A 27,423-nucleotide genomic window follows, 5' to 3' on the forward strand; every position below is an offset into this window, starting at 1 on the left:
GCAGAGCCCAATGCAGGGCTCAAAAACTCAAGAATCCGTGAATTCATGACCTGAGCCAAAATCAAGAGTTGGACACTCAACTGACTGAACCACCCAGGTGCCCCATCCAAGACTTTTAGACATCTGTGCTCTCCATTCACAACCAGTTTATTATGCAGTCCTAATAAATACCTCAACTCATTGGGATATAAGAACAAAATTTACCTCACCTATTCTGTCATCAGTTTGTCTCATTATCTTCCTTTATTCAACCAAACAAAGTATTCACAAAAACTATGCATTTGGCACATAGCAGGCACTAACTGAATCAAAGGAAGGCAGGAGTCAGGTTTTGCCTGAATGTTGGGGAAATAAAGTTTAATAAGGCTCAGATTCTAATCTCCATGGACTTACAACCAAGCAAAAGAGGCAGACACACCAAATCGTTGTGAATCAGTATCACAGGTGCTATGATACAGGAATGTTCAAGATACATGCTAATAGAAAAGACAGAATGAAGAAATGAGGCAAAAAGTCACACAGGAAGTAATGCTTTATGTAGGTCCTAAAATGTTAAATAGATGTTTGACAGGTAAAAACCGTCAGAGAACATTCCAGGTAGAGGGAGTAACGGGACTAGTAAGTGCAAGAAACAATGAGGAGATGGACTGGAAGTCACACCAAGGAGGTGGGCAGGCAGCAAATCCCGGATCGTCTTATCTTTTATGACTGTGGACTTTATCCAGTGAGTGACAAGAAGCTATTAAGAGGTTTGAAACAGAGCATGAACTTTATCATAAAAAAACACATAAAAACATACAGGATATAATAAAATAGAGAGGTGTGAGATCGGAAGTGAGGGCTCCACAGCAACACCCAGTGAGCAGTGGGGGTCACAACTAAGTGTGACTGCAAGAACGGAGAGGAGCTGAGGGCGAGCGCTCAAAGATGCGTAAAAGCAAGAGGAAAAGCCTGAATCCGAAACTCTTTTAAGCATCATACTGCATCTCATTACCAATCCTGAATTATTTTACAAATAAGGCCTCCGTGTACCATATCAGAGAATCTTCAGTTTACTCAACTTCACACTCACTGTGGGTATGCGGCACAAGAACCTGGACAATGGAGAGACTGAACATGTGTGTCGAATGAGAGACTTAACCAAGGACTAATCAGAATAGAATAATTCTTTGGTATCCTCTGACCCAGGGGTTTTACCGCATACTCACAGAGCTATCAATGCTGAGTATGAATAGAGAGCACATAAAAATATAAACAGCAATAACTCAGTACAGAGAGTTCTAGAAGCCCTAGTGGAGACATGGAATACCTTGAGTGTGGCCACGGCCCAGCTCCTCTCCTGGTCTATCCACGAAGGGAGCTGCTCGCGGATCCGCTGCTGAGAGTCCTTCAGGAAGAGCAGGTGTTTTTGTTGGTGTATGTGGTAACACTCAGACTTTAAAAAATTAACAACTGACTAGCTAATTTTGTGAACACCATTTGGAAAAACTCATTCTATGTATTATCACTTTATTTTTACTTATTTTACAACTCACCATTGTAAAATTCCATATGGCAAGGTACAAATAACCACTTATATAAATGGTGCACACATTCTCATGATGCATACATAATCTTTTATAAAACAAGAAAAATATATTTAAAAACTGCCATAAACTTACATTATTTTTAACAGTGTCATGCACTTCAGACATAATCTAGATTTTGAATTACAGTATGGGGATCTTGATTTGAAAACAAGTATTATACATCACATGTTCAAATAGAAAATTAGTAAAGAAAAAGCTAAGCTTGAATGAAACTATCAAAAATCAAGAAAAAAATTTTAAACTTCTATTATACGAGAATTTTCGTGGTTTTAATATATATTAAATTATATTTTCTCAGGATTATTAAAGTGTTCTTGGAATAAAACATACATACACTAAGAAACTATATTCATTTCTTAGTATTTAATTAGTATTCTCATAAGAATACATGTCTTTATATAGTCTGCCCTTTATAATAAGGGAGTTGAGGGAAGGACATATTCCTCTAATTAAGTATAATTTCAACAGTATTTTAAAATTCCTCTGGAGCAAATGATATTTCCATGAAGTCAAAGCTGGAATTGTTTTCCCCAAGAGCAAAGTCAGGTTTTTTACTTACAGCTTTCCGCAACATGTCTCCAACAACCACACCTGTAAACGTATCCCACTCCTATTGAATAAAAATAAAAGAAATACAAACAAATATAAAAATACTAAACAGGTCTCAAAATTTTCTTAATTTCCCTTTAAGATGGCTTACAATGCAATTTTCTAAGGACATGGAAAAAAATAAAACTTATTTCACATCTTCCTATTTCTGGTACAATATTAACATCAAGAATCTGTTCATGTACCAATAACATAAAACATTTGTATGAAAACTGCTAAAAGTAAACTTACTGAAGGAAAAAGTATACCTACTTGAATGACTCTCAACATCTGAAAGGGTACATGTCACGTTCAGTTAGTATTTGTCACTACCTGTTAATTTGTCCCATTATATGCTATTTTTCATGAATGGAAAGGTGGTAAGTTGCACCAAAAATTTAAAAATTGTCTATGCTGGGGAAAAAAACAGAAGAGTACTTTTCATCAACTTATCTTTTCCAACATATTGGGAGAGGATTGCCATTAGTCATTTTTTAAAATTAATCCACAGAATCACAACTGACCCAGTGTTAGGGAATCCAGTGCTCCAAGAAAATCTACCTCTTTACCCTGAGCTCCCCCTGCATCATATAGTAACAGGCACTAGCATATTATTGTTATACACCAGTCGGTGAATAAGGAAAAAACATATTAAATTTTGAGAGCAATATAGAAAAAAAAATTATTTCCTGCCTCTAGCCACTGTGACCACTCACTTCTGTCACTGAAATTACAGTCAATAAAATATGAATGATTACTATTCTTCTATGTGAAAGAAAAGTATTCGCCTCTCCAATACCTATCCATACTCCAGGAGAGAAATCTAGGACAGTAAGTCTTGCACAGTGTAGAACATATGATCCTGGTGAATAACACTATCCAGAAGGTAGGAAAGGCATCAGAGCTAATGGTAGAAATAAAAGGAGTCAAATTAACCAATTCAGGAGAAATAACCCAAGTCACCAGAGCATGTGGAACAGTATGCGTGAAGCAGTCAAATAAAGGGAACCCAGGACATAAAGTCTGACCCAGTGGACTGAAAGGTTGCCAGGTCACCGGTGCCCTGTCCACACCCTGTCCCCGCACTTCCCCATCCCCAGCTACTGGACTCTCACGTACAATAATGGCAGAGTAACAAGAAAATCACCTACAAATAATTTCCTTAAGTATTAGAAGCTCACCAGAGATGGGTTAGTGAGCTCTAACTTGTAGGAGGTTCAAGCTGGAGAGTGGGTTCCATGGCAGATAAGAAATAAAGTTACAAAGAAGAAAAATTATACACAAAAAGATGACAAAAGCTGCAGGGTCTGAGGCCTCTGAGAACTGCCCACCGTTTGGCTTCACCTGCTAACTCTGGGCAAGCCAGGGGTGGTAATGAGTAATGCGCCGTCTGTCCACACTGCGTCACGTCTCCTACTTGTCAGCTCCACTGCCCGGATAAGGACAAGGAGTGGACATGGTCCAGGAAGGTGTGCCACTAGGATTTCTTTCTCTGCCTCCAGTCACTTCAGCATGCGGGGCTCATCAAGAGGGGAGTAGGAGGAATCCGCATTTTAAAATTTTTAACTTAGTAAAAACTTCATAGGTTGATACATAATTTCCAGACTAAAGTTACTTCTAATCTAACCATAAACCTTACAAATTTCTATGTAACTCTAACATTTTCCTCCTTAATGTCCACTTACATTTTCTTGAAAAAGTTCAGGATGCATGCCCCGAACAAAGTGCAGTGCGAACATCAACTGGTCAGCCTGAAAAGAATAACCACTGTTATATTGCTGTTTCTTTATTTGTATGTTTTGAAAAGCAAAGTCTTGAAATTTCAGTTTACAAAATCTGTGTTGTATTTTTAAATTGTGCACTTTTATCAAGAGACGAAATGACGGGTGTGCCTGGGTGGCTCAGTCGGTCCAGCATCCAACTTTGGCTCAGGTCATGATCTCACAGTTCATGGGTTCCAGCCCCACGTTGGGCTCTGTGCTGACAGCTCAAGAGCCTGGAGCCTGCTTGGGATTCTGGGTCTCCCTCAATCTCTGCCCCTCCCCCCACTCAAGTGCCACTGTCTTATCTCTCAAAAATAAACAAGGGTTAAAAAAGTATTTTTAAAAATAGAAGAAATGACTACTGAGGTGGCAGCTACCCAGGGCACTTCCAAGTCGGGGGTGAGAAGGACAGAGAAAGTACCCAATGTTCTAGAGAAAACACTAAAGATGAAGCATCACGTACATCTCATCAAAAAAGGTTTACATAACTAGCTGGAATTCAACTGTGAGGTCTGAATTAGACATTACTAATAAGATCAACTTCCTGCATTAGTAATCTTCTATTTGTCCTTGTGTATGTTTACATGATCCAGAACATTCTATATGCCTCTGAATCAAAACACTTCATTTCTAGAGATTTATTCAAAGGGATGATGAATATATTCACAGGTAAGAAATGAGGATATTTACTGTAAGATATTTTTATTATAGAAGAAAAACTGCAACAACCTAAATGTTCAGAGTTTATCATAAATAATATTCAAATCAAAATATAAAGCATAGCCCATGTTGTGGAAGGAGGGGCAATATGGTTGTATAAATATATATGGACACATATCTGCAAAAAAAACTAGAGAAGCAGTATCATCTTTTATCGGTAATTTATTTTTACAACTATGTTATTTTCAGTTCCTTCTTTTTCTTAAGTATATATCATAAATTTTCTAAAATAAGCTTATCTCACTTCTGGTAAAAAAAAAAAAATCTACTTAAGCAGCATCTTTCCAACCAGTTTATAATGGTTTAAAAACAAATTTTTAAATGTTTATTTATTTTTGAGAGAGAGAGAGAGAGAGAGCATAAGCAAGGGAGGGGCAGAGAGAGAGGCAGATGCAGAATCTGAACCAGGCTCCAGGCTCTGAGCTGTCAGCACAGAGGCCCACGTGAGGCTGAGATCAAGACCTGAGCCGAAGTTGGACACTCAACCGAGCCACCCATGCACCCCTATAATATAAGCATTTTATAAATAGGGTCTCCTAGACTATAGTACTTTATATCTAATATGTATGACTGTAAGTTGACAACCAACTACCATGCAGGGAACACCTATCATGTGCAGGAAACACCTACTACATGCAGGGAACACCTACCATGTGCAGGAAACACCTACCATGTGCAAAAAACAACTACCATGTGTAGAAAATAACCACCATATAACTTTAAAAATATAAGAAGCAAGATATGTCATTTGGGGAGATGTGAAGCTTTCTTAGGTATTAGAAAGTAACAATTGAGGTGTGGGGTTTGTTGGTGACTGGCTGGATAAGCCACCAAGATGCTTATTTTATAAATTAATGCAGATTTTAAATGATTATCATGGCATCCCTCATCTAAGGTAGAGAAATAATGATTAAGATATAAATAAGACAATACATGTATTACTTTGAAGGCTTTATCACTTAATAATACATTTACTTAATACAGAAATACACACACATTCACACACAGTATTACTTCCCTTTCCCCACCATTTCTTCCTTTGACCTGGGGAAGAATACTGCAGTTTCTGGGGTTAGTAGAGAAAAGGCAAGGTCCTGCCACTCTATGATTCTCAGATTAGCCACTGGGGCCAGCGAGCTAACTGTTAATATAATTATTATATATAATTTGGAGGCCATACTCTAAAATGTTGGCAAAAAATAGCCACCTAATATACAATCAACAAATGGGTAATGGTGGTTCCCTTTCTCCCCGTTTCCTGGTGACAGAAGACTTCCCAGCGTTAGGGCTGAGCAAAGAATTGTAACTGAGCCAGCCCAGCCCAGCCCAGCCCCCAGCCCCCACCCCAGATGATGGCACAGGACCCTCGCCAGGCTAACCAGGACCTTAGTGACCCTCCCACCTGGAGGTGGCAGAAGCAGCTGTTCCTGGCAGCTGTCTGCCTGACTCTGCATCAGGAGTCCTTTCAGCCCCAAGTAGTTAACAACATTCTAATAAACAACAACTATGACTGGAGAACACACCTAAAATACAATTTACTGACAGACGAGAAAACACATGATTTCCAAATAAACTGGGGTCAATAGAAGAATGAATAAATCAAGCTTATGAATTTTCTGAATATTTATTTCAAACAATAACCAAAACAACAACCAAAAAAAAAAAAAAAAAAAACCCTGTCATGCAGAGAAATTACTTTGTACCTTTGATGTCCTTGATCTATATTGCTTATCAGACCAGAAAATTTTGGTCTTTAGTTTACTTATTTATTGATTTTGAAAGAGAGAGAGAGAAAGAGGGGGAGAGAGAGTGCACATAAGCTGGGGAGAGGAGACAAAGAAGAGACAGAGAGAAAAAGAATATTAAGCAGGCTTCACATTCAACATGGAGTCCAACACGGGGCTCAATCCCACAACCCTGGGATCTTGACCTGAGCTGAAATCAAGAGTCAGACACCTAAGGACTATACCACCCAGGTACCCCAATTTAGTGTTTTAACTCAATGTCAATTTATCCCATTAGGCTTGGTTCTGGGGGATACAAGCAAAATCTCAACTGATCATGAACATAATTAGCTGAATGAAGAAAAGTCAGTAAGAGAAAGTAGAGGACTAGAGAGTATGAATCAGCCACCATTCCCGTCATAACACACACCCTAGCAAATATTCAGGAAGGGTAAAACTATTAGCATAGGATTAACATGATAGGAGGGAATCCTAAAGCCCACTTTATGGTTGAGGTCATGTGTTTCCAGACCTGATGATTTTGTTTGAACTACGTCCTGTTGGCCTTAAGTCTTCAGGCATCTGGATCAGAATGGGCTTAAATTCCAGTTCCCACATCCACCACACATGAATAACCTATATCAACGTTACTAGCTCTGAATCTTGCTCTCCTCTTATAGAGAATGGGACTGTTGTAGGAATGAAGTAAAGTTTATAAGGTACTTTCACAGTGCCTGGAGCATGTAAGGTGACACACAGTAACTACCTGCTTTATAGTCACCTGATCTACCATGTAAGACTGTACTGAAAAGGAAATTTATCTTAAAAATATTCTATAAACCTCATGATTCTCAGAGACTAAGAAGCAGTAGAAAGAATAAGAAACGTATTCCTTTTATTTGTACTCTACGCTAGTCATTGCTTTCAAACCACTTCAATATAAAGTGTAAAGTACACGTTACAATATGAAGTCTTGCTTTAATCTGACCAATATGGAGACAGCATAGAACCAAGTACTGGCAGGGACACCTGGGGGGCTCAGTGGGTTGAGAACCCAACTCCTGACCTCCGCTCAGGCCATGATCTCAAGGTGTGTAAGATCGGGCCCCTCGTCGGGCTCTGCACAGCATAGAGCCTGTTTCAGATTCGCTCTTTCTCCCTCTCTCTCTCTCTCAAAATAAATAAACTTAGAAAAAAAACCAACAAAAGAACCCAAGTATTCGCAATTGTGCTTGAGGTTGTAGGTCATACATTTTAATGAATAATTCTATGCAACTTCCCTTGCTTTGTATCTGCCCCAAATGGTAAAGTGGGATGGAGAAGTAATATGTAAAGGCACCGACTTGTACACACTTCCATCATAACCGTAAGTGTTGAGGAACTAAATACGCTACTTATCCTACAATTGTCCAAAACACTTAGGCTACTGAAATAAAACACTTAGGTTACTGAAATAAACACTTTTGATCTCTTGGAAAAAATAGAACAGAACCAAGAGCCTGAACTGAAATTGCTAGACAGATTTCTCCATTGGTTTTAGTTTATTACAAGTCTAAATTTCCTGCTACAAAACAAGTCAATCATTTTTTGTCCCAGGTCAACTTGCCTTCACTTGGGTGTGATGTGAATACCAATGATCCCAGCCTCCATTTCAAGGCTCTGTGCTGCCCCACAGCTGTCAGCCACACAACAGCAAACAGCGTGAGAAACAGGCAGGCAGTTTAATGTGAAGCTATTGCTAAAACTCCAAAAAGCTTTCACTAAAATATGAAATCGGTTCCATCCGAAGCGAGATTATGATGCTAAATCTTGAAAAATGCAGCTCATTGCTTTACAGTTAATATGCCAATTGTTATTCACCACGGAAACGCTATGGAATGCTGAATTCATGTTGAAAATATTTAATATTACTGATACAGGAATATGACATTATAAAACATATTCCATCACCAATTAAAAATATATCTTAAGAATTATGTTAGCTTTTAAAAAATGTTTTCAATTGTTCACAATAGAGAAGTATGTCTCAAGATAGGCAATAAAAAATTCCAACCAGGCACGAAACCGTGAAGGATGCGTGTGAAGCCCCAGTGCAATAATACAACGCTGGCTTTCACCTGACTGTAATGTGGTTTATAAGATAGTGTGGCATAAAGGAAGTAACCCTAGCAAAACTTCAATGATATGTTACATCATTTTGTAACTGAACATTTACCGTATTGTCCCTTAATTACATTACAAAATATATGACATAAAGACTGAATCCTTACATTTACATAATGTATTACTAAAAATAAAATATATAGACTGAGATACAGATAGATAGGTAAGAAATAAGAAATTCCCAGTAGGCTACTAATTTTTGAAATGAATATGAAATTTTATATCATTTGACTTAAACACTTTTCAGGAATAATAATTTATAACACATGTAATTTTCATATGGATTTTGGTTGCACCTTAAAATAAGTGTAGCTCCATAATACTTTAATAAATCACAGCCTATTTTAGTGGAGAGGTCTTAAAAGGAAAGCAAAAAAGCATTAAATATATTATTAATTATTATTATTAGTCAAGAGGATTGAAATGAAACTTCACAGCTTTAATATATTCACTAGAAAATACAGATTAAAGCTACATTATAAAACTAATAAAATTTAGTAACATAAAATTTTTAAAAATCCAATGATTAAAAAATAAAGTATAAAAAAACAATTACAATAAAGTAGATCTGTCATGTAAAGCAAAGCTTATTCTTTAAAATACCAAGAAAACAAGCAAATAGGGCAAATAAGGGAGGAAGTAAAAATTAACATTTAGTAAAAATTCAGAGGCAGGAAATATTTATAAATCATAACTTGATAAAAATGGACTGAATATCCAGGATTGAAAAGGATGCAAGGAAGGAGAGACCTCAATTACTCTGTGGATAGAATTATTAAACGATAAAAAAAAAAAAACTTTAAGAAGGTGGTTTGATAATAGTCAGCATCATTTGGGAAGTATGCATTCTTGGACCCACACCTATACCTCGGTCAGGAACGCTGACGAACAGGCATTCTCACACAGCACACAAAGAGGAGTGTGCGGAGCTCCGCGGCATGCACTCACGGTGGCACCGCAATTCCCAGCAACAGAGCAGCCGACAAAGGAGCATGAACCACACACGGATACACACTTACTAAGAATAATGAGGCTACACACTCTCACTGACCTGTTGCATGAAGAGAGCTGCGACACAACACACACACAATAAGGAACATTGAAAATGTCACTACACACGCACATGGAGAGAAAGGACATGGGCGTCCGGAACGCCTCGAGCCCTGGACAGGCTGAGCGTAACAGAGCAGAGGCGGGAGTGACCAGCGTTTTCCATATGGGTCCACAAAGTTCAAACTCTTCCAGAAAATATTTTTAAGTTTGTGTAATAACAATTTTTAAGTATCACGTGATGTAATGAATCCTACAAACGTTAGAGATTTGAGATCTAGGATCGATGAAACACCACTACCGTGCCATCCTCAGAGCCAGAACCCTAGCATTTTGGTGACAAATCGGACTTTGACATCATCTGCTTACAATTCCTCAAGTATACAAGTTACAACTCGGGGCTAAACAGGTGATTTTTAGAACGGCAGAGAATGGTAAGTAGGACCCCCAAAGTACAAATACACCACAGCCACTGGACGGGGACTCTCCACGGTTCTCACTAACGAAAAACTCAGCAGAAATGGGCAGCTATGACTCTCACCTTCCAGCAACAGCCCTCGGCATCTGAAGGTCTTATTCTATCTCGAGTAAAGATCTTCAACATTATGACTCTAATCACAAAAATTAGTGTCCCTTTCTACAGAATGTAGTAACTCGATCTTTTTCAGGATGTCCTAAGAATGCTGTAGAACTGTGCCACAACAACTCTATTTCTCTTAGTTAACTGCCATTACAAAGCCCTTCCTCAACCTATCTCAACCAATACTCAGAAACTGACACTTGAAAAAAAAACTTAAGTAAAAAGTCTCTGTGTTTTCTACAATATTCAAAATTTTCTAAACTTTGTTTCATTTTCTATCCCTCTGTGGCCCTTAAAATAGGAAGACATCTATGACACATTCCATGACTTGGGACCAGGCATTAGTTCCAGGAATAGGAACCAAGTTGCTCATCCAAGCAATTTCAAGAGAGATTTTGAATTTTAACAACTGTGTAGAGAAAGTGCCACAAAACAGACCCCACAACAAACAACGTGGCCCCAAATGTCACCAGTGCTGAGGCAGAGAGACCGAGCTAGGAGATAATCTAAATGATGCATCACAACGTCCTGCGGTGGCTGTGGGCAGGATCAGAGGGAAGCGAACTAACCCTCCTTCACGGTCATTCCACCACACCCCAGGTCAGAGACACCCCACTTAGCAGTGAATGTTACTCTGGGAAAATATCAAAAAGGGCAATTTTAATATGTTTCTAGTTGGTAAAGGATTATATAATTTCACAGTAATGTGTATTAAATCAAAGTTGAGGTAGTATTTTATACATGAAAAAAATATTTCTTACCTTAAATAGACAACGGCATATATATTCATAGACCATATGCTTTAATGAGCTGATAAGAGATTGGATTCTCTGTTCTGTGTTTTCAGAATCCTGTAGATTAGAACATGAAAATTGAAAACCCATTAGGAAATTTGAAACAGTTAAATGATACCCTATAGTTTAATCATACTTCTAAAATGTTCCTCCAGACTCAAAGCTGATTTGGGAACAATTTGTCAATCAACTTAAGGGACCAAAAAATAAGTGCACTAAATTTGTACACTAATACAATAAAAAATATTTGATGTATTTTTCTTTAATGCATAGAGTTACAGCTTTCAATAAATAAAAATTACAATCAATTCCCAGTGATGCAATATGAGTTGAATTGGCCATACCGCTCTGATACCAACTTGCGTTTAGCAGGGGGTTGCACCCACATCCTTACTCATGTTATAATCACCAATCAAGCCCCAAAACAGTGTGACCTCAACCTTCTCATCCATACCTAAACTATCTTAAACCACAGTCTCCATGTTAAGTAAGGGTGGACAAGAAACTGATGTTGACGCTGTTTAGAAATCATACCACCTTTAGTTTTTTATCTGTTTTTGTACCCCCATTGTACAGGACTGCCATGATTTGGAAAATACCACTAATGGGTATTTTTTGATTACTAAAGAGTAGAAACGGGGGAGGAGGAAGATGTCAAGGCTGGTCTTTTCCCTAAGTGTCATATGAGTCTTACATGTCACCTCAGGGAGCATTTTGACCTTACATGCCTTGAAAAATTCAATTTTGGTATAATATTGAGGCGTAATTTTCTCACTTCCTTTTGATTTTAACTGACAAGGAAAAACCTAGTAAAATAATCTCAACAGTTCAGAGAAAGCCATCCAGGACAAGCTGTGAAGTGTGTGGAATTGGCACAACACCTATGGAGCAGCGCTCCGATGCGGCAGACCTCAGGTTCGGGCCTGTTAGCAGCAGGTTCCGAGACAGCTCCTTGTTTCTGGTTCGCATGGTAAACATCCTCTTTGTTTCACTATTAACACACATCACATGTCAACTGGCACCCTGGGTCCACTGAGAGACACTCTATTGTGAGAAAGAGCCCCCCACTCCAAGACACTGGAAAGCAAGGTTTTTACTGTACATATTTAAGGTTCTATTGCTTTTTAAAATAAATTCAAATACATGCACATGCGCGCGCGCGCGCACACACACACACACACACACACACACACACAGTTGTATTCGAGAACCATGCTACGGAAGAAGTGCGGTTACCAAGGAGACGCTGGGCTATGCGCTTGTCAGGACCACAGAAGATACCATGTTCTTGTTGGGTTTAGTCAGAACTGCTAGCCTATCAGTTCTCATACTAGCTCACACTCTTTTAACATGAATACTTTTGACTAAAGGACACTCTCGCCGCCTCAGTCTACTGCACCAACGGCATGTGCTTCCACGGCTACTGAGACGGCACCTGGTAAAGGCTGACAAATGTGCCCTTCCGTGCCAGTCGTCCATGTAGGGATTTACCCAAGAAATAAACTAGAGAAGCAAAATGCTGGAAAACAGAAAAACTGTAAATGTCTGTGGCTGCCTTAAAACATGACCAGATCCCTTGACATTCCTCCTGACCACGGGCAGGTCTGTGACTGCTCCACCACACACAACACAGCACACGGGACACCCACCCAAGGCCGGGGTACGAAGGTTCTGCCTTACCGACTGGAAGACACACGTTTGTCCCCCAGATGTCCTACCAGGAATGCACTGCTCTGTGCAGTGAGGAAGCCCAGCAGGGGCAGTGTGACAGTCAGCAAGCAGCCCTCCCACCCTCCCTAGGCAGCACACATGCAAATGAAAACTCCCTGTCTCCCCTCAAGGCCCACCTGAGGCCCCAAACACTGGGAAACAGAGATAAGCCGTCTCTGCTCTGCCCTGACCAAATTCCCCACAGAATCCACAAGCAGAAGAAAAATACTGCCAAGATGGGGGTGATATGCTACTCAGCACGGGGAACCAGACAACATTCATACAGCACCTGGTTAAATAAAGTATTGTGTAACCTTAAATTTCACAACAAGACCGTAGGTTTCCATTCATGACGTGGAAGTTGTCTACAAGACAGTAACAGTTATCTCAAAGAACGTGTGACACCTTTGGGCTACAACCATCAATACCCTTTAACACACCCTTCCCGTGGGAGCATATGCGCCGTGAGAGCAGGGTACACTTCTACAGCCCCACCACCTACAACAAGGCCTGGCATGTGGTACACCCTCAAACGATGAAGATGTACAGTGAAATTTTAAATGTTCTTTTCCCCAAGTAAGGAGATTATGTCGATAACTTATCTTTATACCATTTTTAATGATAATCTATTACTTATTAATTTGTACTTGGAATTTAAAACATTTCCATTAAGAGGATTGTCGCACTGGGTAGTCTGTAAGAACACAAAACACAATTAAGGAGCTTGTTTCTTTAAATACAGCTTAAACTTGTTACAGGGGTCTTCTGAAACAATTCTAAACAAGTTTTCTCTGGAAATTACTGTTATAAATTAAATGCCTAGTAAAGTGATCCCTCTTATTCACTATCAGCTACGCAGCGACCAAGAGCGTACCTGCTTGTTTTCCAGAGCTCGCTGGAAAAGTCGGAGAAACGCAGCCAAGCTAAAACGGTACATGTTGTTAATTTTGGACAAGTCGGAGATGAGGAAGTACATCTTGCTGGCACTTTCAGCCAGGGGAAGGTAAGCGTCCCGCTCCTGTGGACAGACGGGGCAGGAAAATCACCTCAGCACCGACCTTACTGCCACATACAGACCACTGCACACACGTGAGCCGCCCGCACAACCAAGGACGAGAATGAATTTTATAACTAAAAGGAACAATATGAGCTAATTTTTCTTATTTTATAAAACACCAGAGGACAATATTTTAAATAATTCTCTGCCTCTCTGATTACAGAGGTAGAAGTGGTTCGGGTGGATCATAATGAGGACCACCGGCCCCTGCATTAGGGAAAGAAGACGTGCACACAGTTGTGATCAGAAAATAAGTGACACAACTGTACATTCCAGAAGCATACGAGTTTTGGTAATACAAAGCACATGGTGCTACAGTCCCTGCAGGAGAGGAGTGACAGCCATGAATCGTGTGGGTGTGCAGACAGACGGACCAGAGACCATACGGGAGTCCACATCAAATACCAAATCACCTAGCACTGTTCGACACAAGCACAGAACCAGCCAGGGTCCACAGGGACCTTCACTCTGACAGAAGGTAAAGCGTGAGCAAATGGCCTCAAAGGTCTGAATGGGACTCTGAGGAGGTTCTCCACATCACTGTTACTCTGATCAGAGCACCAGGGTTACAAACAGGATATCAGTAAAATTACATGTGTGGCTCATCAATGCCTGTTCAGAAAGAGAAGGCCATAAAGTTCAAAATCCTTGTGTGGTGAAATCAGGAATGACAGGTACAGCATCTGCCAACCTTAGCCCTGGCAAAGAAAACCAGGTGGCTGGATGAGATTTGGGCTGTAAATCTGTTCGTGCTTTGGTTTCCACAGAGCCCATTCTGTGAAAAAAGAGTGAGAAAGTAACGATACAGAAGTGTACAATTTGAGCAAGAGCTGAAAAATACTGAAAGGAAACTTGAAAAGTCAGTGAGATGACTGGCAAAGAATTAAAGGATGTCAGTGACAGCATGGTCAGGCTGGAGCCTGGGCACTCGGTCACATTCATCTGTCTGGGATCTGTTCCTCCTCAGGCAAACCTCAATCCCAGCAAGGTAGGAGAAGAAAAGATATTTATGTTTTGGATTTGGGTTAGAATTTTGCAAAAGGAACTATCAAAAAAGTAAGCCAAAAAGCATTTTGAGCATTTATAAGAAAATAGTTCAGATCATCACAATCATGGGGTCCATGATGAATAGGGAAGAAAACTGTTTTTAGTGGGGAAAAAAACATCTTAAAGCTCTTAATTAATGTATTTAAACATGCTTTAATTTTTTTTTATGCTTTACTTATTTTTGATACAGAAGAGACAGAGCATGAGAGGGGGAGGGTCAGAGAGAGAGGGAGACACAGAACCAGAAGCAGGCTCCAGGCTCTGAGCTAGCTGTCAGCACAGAGCCTGACGCGGGGCTCGAACCCACAAACGTGAAATCTGACCTGAGCCAAAGTCGGAGGCTTAACCGACTGAGCCACTCAGGCGCCCCTAAACATGCTTTAATTTTAAAAAGCTCCAAGAATGGCAAAGTGGCCATTTTCCATACATTACTTTTCAATTTCAGTGTAGACTGTAGTCACAGAATGTGAGCAGTGTGACGCCTGGAACCTGCAGGAGGCCGAACCCTCGATGCCACAGGCACCACGCCACCCCTCGGCAGCAGCTCACAATCATCATTCCCCTCAGGTCCTCATTCAACATTTTTAATCAGATTAACATAAAATTGAAGAAAACATGATAGAAGATCACACACACAAAAAAGGCAATAATTACTTGATCAAGAGAAATCTGGAGTCTGTAAGATTCTTTAAGTGACTCTTGAATAAGTGCACTGCTTGCTTTCGTCTGATTCAGAGATTCAATCAAATCTTTATTTTCCAAAATATTCCCTTGAGATGTGGCAAGTGTCTAGTAAAAATTAACAAAATAACATGAATAGTACGATACATATTAAAATAATCAATTAAAAGAAGCCCATATTAGCTAGCATTAATTTGACGATGTTTATGAAAACTTACATTATTTTAAAAGAAATTCAACATTCTATAGTTTATAAGAATGATACAGTAAATCATGATATACTATATGCATATGTATTAATTTTAGCAATCTAATAAAAACTAACATTACAGAATAAATCATAATTTCATGCTATATTTTAACACTATTTGAAATTCTGAGCATGTAATAAATATTAGTGAAATAATGCAGCATAAAGACAGTAGTAATACATAAAAATCACTTGTCTTACACATAACCATTACTCCTTAAGGTCTTGTATCCCAAGATACCTACTTTTTTCTCTTTTAATTCTGATTTTAAGATATATATATTGACATGTCCCTGACATAACCAAAAACATGCTGAAGTCACTATTAAAAAATACTCTTAAGTTTTTAATGACTATAACTAAGAAAGCTTCCCAAATGACTACAACCTACCTCTAAAAGAGATTCCTCAAGCTTGGCTAACTGTATTTTCTTATCTTCTTCCTGTTGCAACAGTTTTGTTTTCTGTTCCTCTAAGTCAGGTTTCTCATGCTGAATAGTTAAAGCCAAAAGCTTAAAAAAAAATTTAAGTCAAAATTATTCTAGTGGTAAAGTTCAAACAAAACAAACATAAACTTCCCACATACAGGCCTTACATTTGACCAAATATCACAATTATTATGATATTATGTACTTCATTTGATTCTTTCTAGTTAAACATGAGACACTTCACAATTATTTCTGACCAGAAAAAGAGGCAAATAGTTAAACTGATCAATAAAATATTAAATATTACAGGACATCTGTAAGAAATTTCATTACTTATCAATATGTAATACTGAGTTCTAAAATTATAAAATTAAATATATAAAAACTATGGAAACTAGTTTTTTAATGATAAGTATTCATATAAACAAATAAAGAAATAACTTCCTTAAAATACCCTATCATGAAAATTGCAGGCCCATTTTGGGCCCACTAGAATGGCTACAATTAAAAAGACATGTTGGCCACCTGGGGCCAAAGTAGACTCCTCACACAACTGTTGGTGGGAAAGTACAAGAGCACAGTCATTTTGGGAAAGTGTGTCTGTCCTTAAAAATATTAGACATAGAGTTATCCTCAAGTCCACTAAAAACAACAACACTGAATTGTATGCTTTAAATGGATGAATTCTGTGGTATATGAATTGAATCTTAATAAAGTGATTTTTAAAAGCAATGTCGGTGCCAGGGTGGCTTAGTCAAGTAAGCATCTGACTTTGGCTCAGGTCATGATTTCATGGTTCCTGAGTTTGACCTCTGCGACAGGCTCTGTGCCGACAGCTCAGAGCCTAGATCCTGCTTGGGATTTGTGTCTCCTCTTTGTCCTTCCCCTACTCTCTCTCTCTAAAATATAAATAAACATTAAAAAAAAGAATCTACAATTATTAGGAGAGTGAAACATTGAATGATACTCAAAAACTCAACAGGCACAAGGCATCTGGGTGACTCAATCAGTTAAACATCTGAGTTTTGGTTTCAGCTCAGGTCATGATCTCACAATTTGTGAGTTCAAGCCCGAAGTCAGGCTTTGTGCTGTCAGTGTGGAGCATGCTTGGGATTCTCTTTCTCCCTCTCTCTCTCTACCCTGCTGGTGGTCTCTCTCCAAATAATCCTTAAAAAAGATTAAGAAGTCAACAGGCACAATGTCTTTAAAAGGAGAATGAGGAAGGAAATACGTAAGTAAAAGTCTAGATATAAAAACTCACTTTGAGATTCATGTAATATTCTAAAGTGTAGAGAGTCATACACAGACACAGGGAATTCAAAGAGGCATATGTTCAGGGTGCCTGGGTAGCTCAGTCAGTTGAGCATCCGACTTCGGCTCTGGTCATGATCTCACAGTTTGTGGGATCGAGCCCTGTGTCGGGCTCTGTGCTGACAGCTAGCCTGGAGCCTGCTTCAGATTTTGTATACCTCCCTCTCTCTCTGATTCTTCTCTGCTTGCGCTCTGTCTCTCAAAAATAAATTAAAAAAAATATATATTAAAAAATTAAAAAACAAAAAAACAAAGAGGCATATGTTCTAGTGGGGGAAAAAAAACATCAGATGAGGAATCAAACACCCTTGTTCAACTAGCCAAATAAGTCAATTAAATACAACTTTCACAATGAAACTTCAGTTTTCACCATTAAAAAGCAGCTGATCGTAGTCTATGATTCTTCTTTATCTCCAATTCTACCACACATGACAAGAAATAGCCCACAAAATTAGAGTGACATGGGAAGCAGCAGCAATTTGACATTAATGACAAAAGTCTAACACAAACGATAAAGGAAACCTGAATGCTTCACTTCTCTAATATATTCTTGCAATTCTCTTTACTGCTCGCAAATATATTCAAGATGTTTCCAGAAGCTTAAATGATAATCAGCTTCAAAGATAGATTCCAATTCCAAATAACGCGTTCCCAGCGCTACAGAAGCTCTCGGAGGTGGCGCGCTGCCAGCACGTACCTGTCCTCGTAACCCACTTCTCGTGGTAGTGAAGTTAACCTCCGTGACGATGGAGGCTGCATCCGGCGGGAGGAAGGGGTTGGGGTTTCTTGTTGACAAAAAAAGGCGGAATTCTTCATTGTAGTCAATAATTTTGTCACCTATTTGTACCACATAACGCGGCCCTGTTTTTTAAAAATGAAATTATTAGTTGACTTCAATAGTCTATCTTTTACTACATGACATTTAAAAGTATAATTTATATTTCCTAGTATTTCTAAATAGCTGATAGTTTAGAAGCTTTTCAGTAGAGTACAAAACAAGTATGCTACCTAGAGACTAATAACCAGAATGCCCAATAAATCAGCATTTATACAAATAAGGTTACACAATGATATCCACTCTACAAGATATACAGAGGAATGAATCAACAATTATACCATAACTTATAATTTTAATTTTACAAAAAATATTTTTAAGAACAAAATACATGTTTTCAAAGATAATTTTCAGAGATTAAGAAAAATATTGTATGGAATTTTTGGGAACCCCAGAACAGATTTTAAATTTTTACTTAAAAGCTTTTAAGTTAATATGAAAATAACTCAATGATTTATGAAGAATCATCAACATATGTCCAAAAATCTATCAAAGTAATGTTGAACCACAATCATTATCAGAGAAACACAAATTTAAAATGAAATACTTCTACATTCACTGGAAAGGTTCAAGATAACTTTAGCAGGATAAATGAAAAGAAAACCAATCTTAAGGACATCATAATCAAACCACTGAAAACCAATGACAAAGAAAAATTCTAAAGCGTCCACAGAAAAATGACACTTCACTTATAAAAGAGCAACAGTAAAACCAGCAAGGTGATTTCTCAATAGGAATGATATAAGCTAGAAGATGAAGGAACAAAAACTTGAAAGCGCTAAAGAAAATAAATACCAACACAAAATTCCATGTCGGAAAGAAAAGGAATATCCTTCAAAAATACAAGAAAAAGCTTGTTTCCAGTGGACCTTTACTAAACGAAACACAAAAGGAAACAGTTCAGACAGAAGACACGTAACTGAGATGGGGAGTGAGAGCGCTCTCCCCGCCACGGGCACCACCAACAGGCAGAGGTGCGGAGTCAGGGTGACGCAGTCTGACGCTAACGCAACACTGGATGTTAACTACACTGGAAGTAAAATTGAGAAAAACAATCTCGCTGGAAACAAGATAATGGAAATGCCGAGAGAATTTAAGAGCAGTAGAAAGGAAATATCTGTAGAAGTACCAACTTTAAAAACAGTAATTATCATGTGGGCCATGACAATGATGCAAAGACAGGAAGGGGATGTGGAGTTAAAGTGCATGGAAAAGAAGTGGCAAAATATTTTATTTGTATTAAAATAACAAGTTCAAGTTATATATTGTTATATGCAGGATGACCATTAAAAATATACAGAAAATGTTTTATCAAAAGAAATCAGGTGAATTAGAAAACTGTCTCAGGTATTGCATGAACTGGTCAGCTGCATAAACTTACAGGACAAATATCAGGGCAGTGTGGTGCCTGAAAATGCAAAACCAGATAATAAACTGCTTATGAGAAGCACCCTTTAGAAAGAAGGTCAATAGAAAATTGAAAGTAAAAGAATAAAAAAAAGAATTAAAAGTAATGCAAGCACTAACTCCTCAAAGTATAGTAACCATTCTAACATCAGACTCTAAAACCTAATACATTTATTTTTTTTTAATTTTTAATGTTTATTTTTTACTTTTTGAGAGACAAAGAGAGACAGAATGTGGGCAGGGGCCAGGAACACAGAGAGAAGGAGACAAAGAATCTGAAGCAGGCTCCATGCTCTGAATTGTCAGCACAGCTCCCAACGTGGGACTTGAACCCACGAACCGTGAAATCATGACCTGAGCTGAAGATGGAAGCCAAACCAACTGAGCCACCCTGGCGTCCCTAAAACCTGAAACATTTCTGAAGAAAAGGTAGGACATTTCATAATGATAAAGAAAATAATCCAAACAGGAAGATAACACATTTTCAAATATGTATGCATCCCAAAACATAGCTTCAAAATACTTAAAGCAAAAACTGAAAGAACTATAAAAGCAAAGCAAATTCAAAATCATAGAACTTTTAAGAAATCTCGCAATAAATAGAAGAAAACAAAAAAAATCAAATCAATACAGCAGATAACACTATTAATAAACTTAACTGACTTTAGAAAAAAATTAAAACAAGCAAATTTCACATAATTTTCAACTGTACACGGAACATACATGAAAATTAACCAATGCCCGATCACAGAGAAAACTTTGACAGGATAGAAACAAATGAATACTTCAGAGGATGCTCCCTGGGCCAGGATAGAGTTATGTAAATCAAAAACAAAAAAGGGAACTTGAAAAACTACAACTCCCTGGAAATTATGTAACAACAAAAGAACTAAGTAATTCGATGAATCAAAGGAATCAAAACATATGTTATGAAGCTGATGAAGAGCTCAGAGGGAAATTTATAGGCATAAACGCATATATTTTTAAAAAAGAGAATATCAGTATTTTGAATTTCCATCACAAAAATCTAGGGAAAAAAAACACCAAAGAAAATGTAAGGCAATAACAGGCATAAAATAATAAACAGCAAAAACCAGTTCAAAAGTACAATAAAGAAAACTGACAAAGTTAAAAGTTGGTATATTGAAAGGATTAGTAAACCTGATAAACCTTTATCAAAGACTGATAGAGGTAAAAAAAAAAAAGAAAGAAAGAAAAACATTATCCATGTCAGGATAAAGGGAGACATCATTACAAAACCAATTGAAATTAAAGTTATGAGAACATTATATGAAATATACAGCAAAACATTTGACAATTTGAAGTGAATAAATGCTTGAAAATATATATAACTTAAACCTGACATACACACAAATTATAGGATACAAACATACAAAATAAATCCAGTGCTTACAGGGCCTCAGCTCACATTTGCTGCCAATTTGCAATGAGAGACGGATCATCCTAAGAAAATGCGCTGTCTTAGGAAGAGGGTATTGAGCCCCCTGTTACAGGACTGAGGCTTACGTTAGGTAATCGGAAGGCAGTTCAAACTAAGTGTGGTTTTGATGGGGAATAGATGCTATCAGAAAGAACAGACAATTCTATGACTGGTATCTTAATAAGATTTGTCCAGGAGGTGAGGAAAATGGAGTAGAACTACATTATACACGGTTTAAAAAAAAAAGCAGAAGTCACCAAAGCTGCTGAGAGAGGAAGATGTGTGGTCACTTCTGCGGTGCGGGAAGTACTCTTGCTCCTGCGCTTAGACAAGAGGACGGTCACAGATGAGCTGCGGGATGCTGGTGCTGCAGAATGAGGTACACTCACCAGGACAACCGCACAGCCAGGCCACGAGAGCCAGGCCAGCGCTACGGGACTCGGTGCTCGCGCCCTTTGTCCTGTGGATGCAGCATACGGACACAGGCAAAATTACCCATGCTGCTGCATGTCCAGCCATGGTTATCCTGAAGAGTGGCCAATTAGGGAGCTCTGGGGTGCAGATACAGTTCTAGGTCTTGCTTGATCTGAAAGCTTACACAGGTGTATTCTGTTTGTAAAAATGCATAAACTGTACACACACCTGCATATTTTAATAAAATGTTAATATTGAAAACAACTAGCTCTCTCTGGTGAGTAGGACTAGCCATGAGGAGGGTGTAAGAGTTGCCATGGGAAGGCGACTGAGCGGCCACTTTGCTGTGGAGAGCTGCGAGCACGGACAACCCCCACCTGCAACCCTGGAATGACCCTCGCCATTTGAAAAGCACCAGCGGCCACTTTATTGCGGGTCAGATAATAGTTCCAGGCACCGCCAGGGACCGACGACCCCCACTCTCCAATCTGGACTGTCTCAAACTGGAATGCCTCACCATGGAATTCCAACGTCCCCCTCCCCACCGAAGTGGACAGCCAATTGAATCCTGCCACCATCCAAAGATGCCCCTACTTGGCTATCAGCCCACCTGAGCTCAAACCCGGAACTCCTGCACCCATAAAACACCTTGCTCTCCCATACCAGATGAGACTTCCCTGACTCCCTACTCCAGAGTCACGGAACCTCGCCCGGGGATTGCAGACTCCAATAAAGGCCTTCTTGGCTCCATAACTTGGTCTCTGTCTTTCCTCTCGCCTCTGCCTCCATCTATCAGACCTTACAGAGGGGAGGAATGGAACATAGTTGCCATTCTGTACTATTTGATTTTGTAAACCAAGCATGTATTATTTTGATACAGAATTTAAAAATTTTTTCAAAGTAAATGGCTCACTGTCTAAAAAGAACCCTTAGATATAAGTCCTAAGTCATAACATCCAACACAGTCTCAAATGCATCATCTTGACTTACACTAGAATTAACCTATGGAGTAATTGATAATGTTAATTTTAACCATTTTTTTTCTTCTAAACAGAAAATCTTTATTGTACTTTAGGGAACTATGGAGACAGAATGACTGGAAACCAGCACAAAATTTGGCTGCCTGTTCTCTTTCTAGGGAAAGTCCCAATTTGTTTGTTCAGTATCTCAGTTCCAAACCTAGACCACGTTCGAGAATACTGTTTGATTTGGTCTCGTCAACATTTATAACAGATACAGACACTATATACAGTATACCTTTATGGGTCCAAACTCTTCAGAAATGTATCATCATCTGAGCTACATAAATCCAAGTTGTCCTATGGACCCGAACTTCCCATTATATGGATAACCTTTTTGGTAATGGTCCCCCACCGACAGAATTACTCACATTGTACTCAATGTACTAAGCCTGACTGACTAAAGATGAATAGGATTTAAGTGAGGACAAATACAAAACCCTGCCAATCAAATAACCAAACCAAACGGCCATTGCCCCAGGAGCAGCCCATTAAGAATAAACTGCTGTCTTTACAACTACTATATACAAAGAAAGAAAGAAACAGATTCCTTTCTTGGCCTGCTAGAAGCAGCATCTTTCATTCCTGGAATTTTTACAACAGCCTATGTATCTGGCCAACAAATGTGCAGCTAGTTTTGAAAGGCTACTCCTACAAAACTGCAGAAGGCACCTTTAGAAGGAATCTAACAACTGTAATCATTGCTGCCTTTGACCCCCTGTGTCCTTCAGATGCACAGAATTACAGATGTCTGCAAATAATCTCAGGTAAGAAAATCCAAAGGCATGATACAGCCATCCACTATCCCGAGATACAATTTCTGAAAATCCACAGCATTGAGGATCCTGTCGAATGAGCTGACTTCAGGCAGTGTCCTTGGCTAATAAGGCCACAGTGAAAGTCACTGAACCACAACAGTGCAGGTGATTTATAGGTCAGAACCAGTGAGCTAGCATAGTGCTATCCAACCTCAGCCTACCGGCAATTTGTGCTAGAAAACTATTTCCTGCAGGGAGAGGCTCTGAGCGTTCTGGCAGAGGTTCTCTGCCAGAGACCACCCAAGTTGTTGTCAACCAGGCTTTGCCAAATGCTCCCTGGGGAACAAAACCACTCCTGTTTGAGAAGCGGTGGTCTGGCCGTGTTCAGGTCCTGGGGCCCTCCAGGTCCAACCAGGCCACCAGAGAGACATACCCATATGGAGAACCAGCCACTAGAATCAGACCCAACGACTGATCAGAAACTTAATTCTCTATTGCACAAATAAATGCCTGAATGGAGCACTCAGGCCGAAAAGGAAGTAGCTGGACTAAAAAGCCAACCAGAATGTTCAGCTTTCCTCTCTACAATCATTTCTGATCCTGACTCAAGCTCAACACGGAAATGAAATAACCATAGGACTGAAATGATCAATGAAAAATGCTTGTGATGTCTGTTAGCAGTAAAACTTAAACTATCTGCCCACCACACCAGCCTCTGCTCTCCCTCAACAACTTTTTTTTTTTAATGTTTTTTATTTATTTTTGAGAGACAGAGAAAGACAGCGAGAGCAGGGGCAAGTCAGAGAGAGAGAGAGAGAAAGATACAGAATCTGAAGCAGGCTCCAGGCTCCAAGCTAGCTGTCAGCACAGAGCCCAACGTGGGGCTTGAACCCTCGAACCGTGAGATCATGACCTGAGCCGAAGCCAAACGCTTAACCGACTGAGCCACCCAGGCGCCCCTCCCTCAACAACTTCTAAGAGGCTGGCTGGTCCACACTCTTCAGTTACTTACCAAGTGCAAACTGATACACAGACCTTCTGGTTGGGCTGAGTAGCGAGGCACTTATGATCCCGCAAGTAAAAACCACGAGAACCTGCAGAAGAGCTGTCCCTTGCCCTTCTTTTCCACCAGTACACAGTTGAGGGGATTTTTGAGTAGCACAAATTTGAGGAGGAAAAGTATATTCCAGTCCTATGATCTGTGCTGACTGACCTCAGTATGTAGAAAGGCAGTTCATTTTGCTTAGATTAGACAGGGGATGTAAATAAAATTGGACATAGACTTTTGTATGTGTTTCTAGGTCAGCTTTCCTCTGTCCCCAAAAGAAATGTATGATGACAAAATGGCAATTTACGGGCAACTCAACATGCTGGAAAACGACAATCTGAAATATATGCAAAGAGGATAAAAGATTTCAACTATTATAAAATCCAACCCTGGGAGAAAGGCGGAAAAAATGAGGTTAAGGGCAGAGATGAACTCTCTTTCCCTAAAACTGAAATGAACAGATTAACCCCAAGAGCCCTGCACAACTATCGGGAACAGTGGTTCATAACGCGAACCAATCAGGATGTGAAATACATAACTTTGCACCAGACTCAACTCCATGAGGCCTTGTCAACATCCATCCTCAGATGATGCCACAGACCCTGCCCACACCTGACACCAACCACAGCTGAAGGAGGCTTATATTGAGTGAGCCCTCAAGGGCCAAACACAGACTGAAGGGACAAATCCAGATGGCCCTCAAGTTTCATTTCCACTTCCCCTTTAAGACAGGATAGCAGGAGGGGGTCAACAAATCTGAGTAAGGACCAGTGGAGAAGAGACAACATGAGACCAGAGACTGGTGTCAAAGGTAACCCCAGGTCACAAAGGCACTACTACAGCTCCCTTCACAACACATCAGCCACTGCCAGCCCAAGCACAATGAGGTGTCAAATAGCAGGTGATCAATAAATGCATTTTACCCTAGGTCCCTGATTTGCCCAATTCCTCCAATTTGTATTTGAACCTTGCAGTGTGGGTATGAATAATGAAGTGGAAGTCATGTGCGGTGTAAACAAGTGCAGACATGTATGTATAAGGACGACGTGGGCTTGAATTTAGAGTATCACTTTCTACTCGTCAAAGGCTGGCTTAGGCACCTGTGCAGGAAGGGGGACACAGCAGTCCTGAGACTGTGCCACCCCACAAAGTCCTGCTTATGACATGGGCCCATTAGAGGATTCTGGGAATTTGGATTTGGGGAGGGTTCTTACCATACCCAGAAGATGTAAGAGTGGCTGTGTTTAAACTGTACAAATAATGTAGTTTATGCTGGGCACTTGCTTTTTTGTTTGGGGAACTAGAATTCTGCTCCATGCCAGGCAGAATGAGCTTACATGATTAGCCCCCGGTGGGCACCTTGTGCCTCATTGGTTAAGCTACCAACTTCAGCTTCAAGGTTCGGGAGTTGGAGCCCCTGTCGAGTTCTGTGCTGACAGCATGGAGCCGGGACCCTGCTTCGGATTCTGTGTCTCCCTCTCTCTCTGCCCCTCCCCTACGCATGCTTTGTCTCTCTCTCTCTCAAAAAAAATAACAATAATAATAATAGTAAACATTAAAAAAAAAAACAGCCCCCAGTAAAAACCTAGGGCCTGAGTTTCTATGTAGTAAGCTTCTTTGGTACATGACATTTCATATGTGTCACCTCAACCTGGTCCTGGGACAGTGGGCACTTCCTATGTGACTCCAATGAAGGAAGACACAGAAGCCTGCACCTTGTTTCTGGGCTCGTGACTTCATGCCCTGCTGCTTTTTCTCTTTGCTGACTTTGCTTTCTATCTGTCCCCTGCAAACCATTTCAGCCCTGAGTGTGACTATTCTGCCCCACATCACTCCAGCGAGGAGCAGCGTGGAGACCGGACACAGTGCCCCCTCCCACAAGGGCACTTCACACTTCAAGAATTCGTTTATTCGTCGTCACTGTGAGACTAGGACGACATCCCATCATTCACCCAGAAAAATTTCCATTTCATTAGATTCAGTAGCGAGACAGGAAAAGACCACCGTTAGTTATGAAGTTAATTACATACAGAAATTTTAAAAATAGTTAATTCTCTGGGAACTATCCAATATTTACCTTGAGCGACCAGATCTCGTCTCAGTAACGGATAGAGAACAGGTTCTATACCATCCATCTCCTGTATGATAAGGGTTTTGCCAAACCGCACTGCCAGCTCAAGCGTGGTGATGAAGTTACTATCCTGAGACAACAGAGAAGAATATGTAGTAAGTCCTTTACTACCTGAATATTTACAAATGTTCTCAAAGACAATGAAGGAAGACATTAAAAGGAAAACATGAATATTTAAAATTTAATATGCATGTTAATATTTCAAATTATTCATGATTCCTTTTCTAGTTATAAGTACTTGGTGATGAATCATTAGAGTGAATTATCAAATAGATTCCATAACATAGACATACAAAAAATAAAGATTTTTACAGTAACAATAAAAAAGTTTGATTTTTCAATCTTCTACTATAATTTAAAATTTCAACTTGATGCAGAAACAAGTTTTCTAATTTGTTATATAAGCTACTCACCAAGTATTAATAAGAACTACTTTGCTTATGTTTAACATCAAACAGTGAATGAAAGAAAAAAGGCAAATGATGAATTCTGGCTAACTTTTCTTAGTATGGTATGTCTAACCACTGTGAAAACAACCTCTGAACAAAACTCTATCATCATGCAAGAATTCTAAGGCTTTCTAGCTAGCAGAAGAGTCTTAAACATCCCATCAAGCCTCCACCTATGGTTACAAAAATTAAAAATTTGGAATAATAATTATTAAAATCTCCTGTAAACCATAAGTGGCATTAAAGTATTTTTTAAATGTTTACTTATTTATTTTAAGAAAGAGAGACAGCACGAGTGGGGAGGAGCAAGGAGAGAAGGAAAGAGATACCCCACGCAGGCTCTGTGTTAATAAAAAACCCAACGTTGAGCTCCATCCCACAAACCCTGAGCCCAGGACCTGAGCCAGAGTGAAGAGTTGGATGTCTAACCAACTGAGCCTCTCAGCCATCCATAAAGTATTTTATAT

At 39.4% G+C, this 27,423-nt stretch overlaps 1 protein-coding gene across 2 annotated transcripts in view; it reads right to left on the reverse strand.

Annotated features, from left to right (window-relative positions):
* The window catches only part of DYNC2H1 (dynein cytoplasmic 2 heavy chain 1), a 312,370-nt gene that overhangs the window by 150,394 nt on the left and 134,553 nt on the right, over positions 1-27,423 (reverse strand). For both annotated transcript variants that reach the window (XM_029956592.1, XM_029956591.1), the window contains 9 exons: positions 26,454-26,577; positions 18,152-18,315; positions 16,108-16,227; positions 15,440-15,574; positions 13,556-13,699; positions 10,939-11,028; positions 3,863-3,928; positions 2,149-2,199; positions 1,310-1,387 (listed from right to left, as the gene is read on the reverse strand). In XM_029956592.1, coding sequence (XP_029812452.1) covers positions 1,310-1,387; positions 2,149-2,199; positions 3,863-3,928; positions 10,939-11,028; positions 13,556-13,699; positions 15,440-15,574; positions 16,108-16,227; positions 18,152-18,315; positions 26,454-26,577 — 972 coding nt within the window. The remainder of the gene's footprint in view (positions 1-1,309; positions 1,388-2,148; positions 2,200-3,862; positions 3,929-10,938; positions 11,029-13,555; positions 13,700-15,439; positions 15,575-16,107; positions 16,228-18,151; positions 18,316-26,453; positions 26,578-27,423) is intronic.

The sequence above is a fragment of the Suricata suricatta genome, chromosome 11, assembly GCF_006229205.1.
Source record: "Suricata suricatta isolate VVHF042 chromosome 11, meerkat_22Aug2017_6uvM2_HiC, whole genome shotgun sequence".
NCBI classification, from domain to species: Eukaryota; Metazoa; Chordata; class Mammalia; order Carnivora; family Herpestidae; genus Suricata; species Suricata suricatta.